Below are 2,500 nucleotides of genomic sequence, written 5' to 3' on the forward strand. Positions count from 1 at the left end.
CAGCAAGGGAAATAGAAGTATGGCTTGAAACTTCATCATCTGAAACATGAGCAATTTGTCTTGCTAGTAAAAGATGTCTTAAGGCAATCTATCGTTAAAGGGTGTCATTGAATCTGGGAAATTTGAGGTTAAAATAATGCAAAGTGAGGACTCTAAAAGAAACGCTTCGTTCAATCAACACCAGTGCAAATAATAATAAATTCAAATAATAGTCATTACATTTTCTTTTTAATTGCGTTCGACATTTCTAATCTTGGTCATCCCGTGCCTAGGTGTTCGTTTTCGCTCGTCTGCGTCTTTAGCGTCATCTTGAATGCGATCGAGCAACTCGTGATTGTATTTGCACAGATGCACTGATTTTTAGCATAGGACATTTCTTAGTAATACTCTTTCAGACAATTTCAAGAAAATCCAGATTTTAACAAATACAGGGGCCGCGGATAGGGAGGGGCTGGGAAGTATAGCCCCCCCCCCCCCCCACTTCTTCTTGCAGTGTTATTTAGTTGCCTCCCACATTCAAGCGTACTCCACGGTCCCTGAAATGTCATCACCTCTTTATTCTAAACTTTCCATGCATTTTTAGCCACATTGCACAGCCTAGCATACCGAATACTTTTGAGACACGTTCTTTACATATAAAATGCGTCGTCTTTCATGGCATCTCGGCTCGTCTTGTGAGTTCTCCCAAAGAACGCACTTCATAATCAATAATTACTACTAGATTTTGTTTCCTAAAGAGGTTAATGGTCAGTATTTCGTTAGATATTAGTATTCCGATTAAAAAAAAATAATAATGAAAAGCATTATGGGGCATATGATGTCTACAAGAGACAATCACATATTTGGCCACTTCGGAAAATACCATAATACCATTTCCAGTTTCTCTTGGGACTTACAATGGTCCCAAGAGAAAACAAAAACAATGCTTATTCAAATTTTGGGGGGACAAAAAAAGAGTATTATGGTATTTTCCGAAGTGAACTTGGTACGTCTCGATGGTCTCGGCATCCACATAACAACCCCACCCGACCATGAGGGATTAACTTCAGTCCTGTCACATGAGTCACATTATTCTATACTTAACCACAAAGGTTTTCCCATACACATGAATTTAGCCTGCAAGCGGGCTCTTCCGTTGAAAATGGCGCACGCTCGAAACGCCAACGGAAGAGGATATTTCGAGCGCGCGCCATTTTGAACGGAAGAGCCTGCTTGCAGGCTAACGTGAATTGGTCAGCTGTCTAGTCACAGCTTAAAAATAATACATAAATACAATAAATTATACAATAAATACAGTAGACCTGATAAATATTAGAAAGAAAGGGGGTTATTCCATGTCGATAACGGAGTATTTAGCGAAAGCAGCTTCAATAATATCATTGCTTACGTTATTCCATACCTTTGTGGCCGTCAATTCTAGATACAAAACTATACTTGCAAACATTGCTAGAAGATTCGGTGTAGTTTAATAAACTTATCATGGGTAACCGGGATGGACCTGCCTCGTAACTCCCTGTTTCTGAGTCACATTGGCTGGTATAGGGAGGCTGATCATATTATTTATCTTGTATTTAATCGACTCCCCTGAAGGGGCACCATTCCAACATGTCAAGTAACTTCGTAACAACTCCCGGGGACCCTGAGTAACAAGACTTAACCCATCGTGCTAATCGGCGCTGTACCTTCTCTAATTGCAGAATCAGTGTCCTTAGCAAGGTATGGGTACCATACACTACTGGCATATTCTATAAATGTGATCTTGTGAGGAGTTTATATGCCCTCTCCTTGACTATTTGCGACCAATTTTCAAGTTCCTCTTTAGAAAGCTAACGTTTGATTTGATTGTTTAGTCGTTATATTAATATGTCGGGACCAGCTAAGATTGGAAGTTAATTTAACAACTAAGTAAGGATAATATGAGACTAAAGGGATCGAAAGTCCTCGAGCAGTATAGTTCAATATTATCGGCGAGTTAGACCTTAATATCTTTAAAACATTACATTTTCAGTTTAAGATTGAATGAAAGTTGCCAAGTAGTGGCCCACGTAATTAGAACGTTCAGGTCCCTTCGCAAGTTCTCTGCATCCTGAAAAGATGACATGTAGTTAGTTGTACAATTATAGTATCATCAGCAGAAAGTCTCAATTTAGAGCTTGATGAAAGTGAAAGATCATGCAATGTCGTTTATATAATTCAGGAATAGCAGTGGTCTATAATATTTGTTGTTTTTTTCCCTAGCTACTCTTCTCCTTTGCTTCCAAAGCACTTCAATAATCTGAGATAACTACTACGGTTAATAAGTCTTGCAACCAACCCACATACCATATTAGAACAGATAAATGGACAACACTCCGGCAGAAATGCGAATTTGACCCCATAAAATACTGTAATAAAGTGCCTGTGGGGTATGAGTAGCCATGAAGGCATTATCATGAGTGTGTACCTAAACATCAAATATTTAACGCCGGCAATGATGTGTGAGTGCAGAGGAGCAAACTAC

The 2,500-nt window shown here is 39.1% G+C and overlaps 1 protein-coding gene across 1 annotated transcript in view; it reads right to left on the bottom strand.

The window, feature by feature from the left end:
* Positions 1–1,742, bottom strand: part of LOC137971920 (cartilage matrix protein-like) — a 3,772-nt gene extending 2,030 nt beyond the window's left edge. Inside the window, exons 1-2 of the mRNA XM_068818659.1 lie at positions 1,683–1,742; positions 1–39 (exon numbers count right to left, since the gene is read on the bottom strand). The exon at positions 1–39 is cut by the window's left edge and continues 13 nt beyond it. Of these exons, the coding sequence (XP_068674760.1) occupies positions 1–39; positions 1,683–1,742 (99 nt within the window). The remainder of the gene's footprint in view (positions 40–1,682) is intronic.
* Positions 1,743–2,500: the final 758 nt, after the last annotated feature.

The sequence above is a fragment of the Montipora foliosa genome, chromosome 9 (genome assembly GCF_036669935.1).
Source record: "Montipora foliosa isolate CH-2021 chromosome 9, ASM3666993v2, whole genome shotgun sequence".
Taxonomy (NCBI): Eukaryota; Metazoa; Cnidaria; class Anthozoa; order Scleractinia; family Acroporidae; genus Montipora; species Montipora foliosa.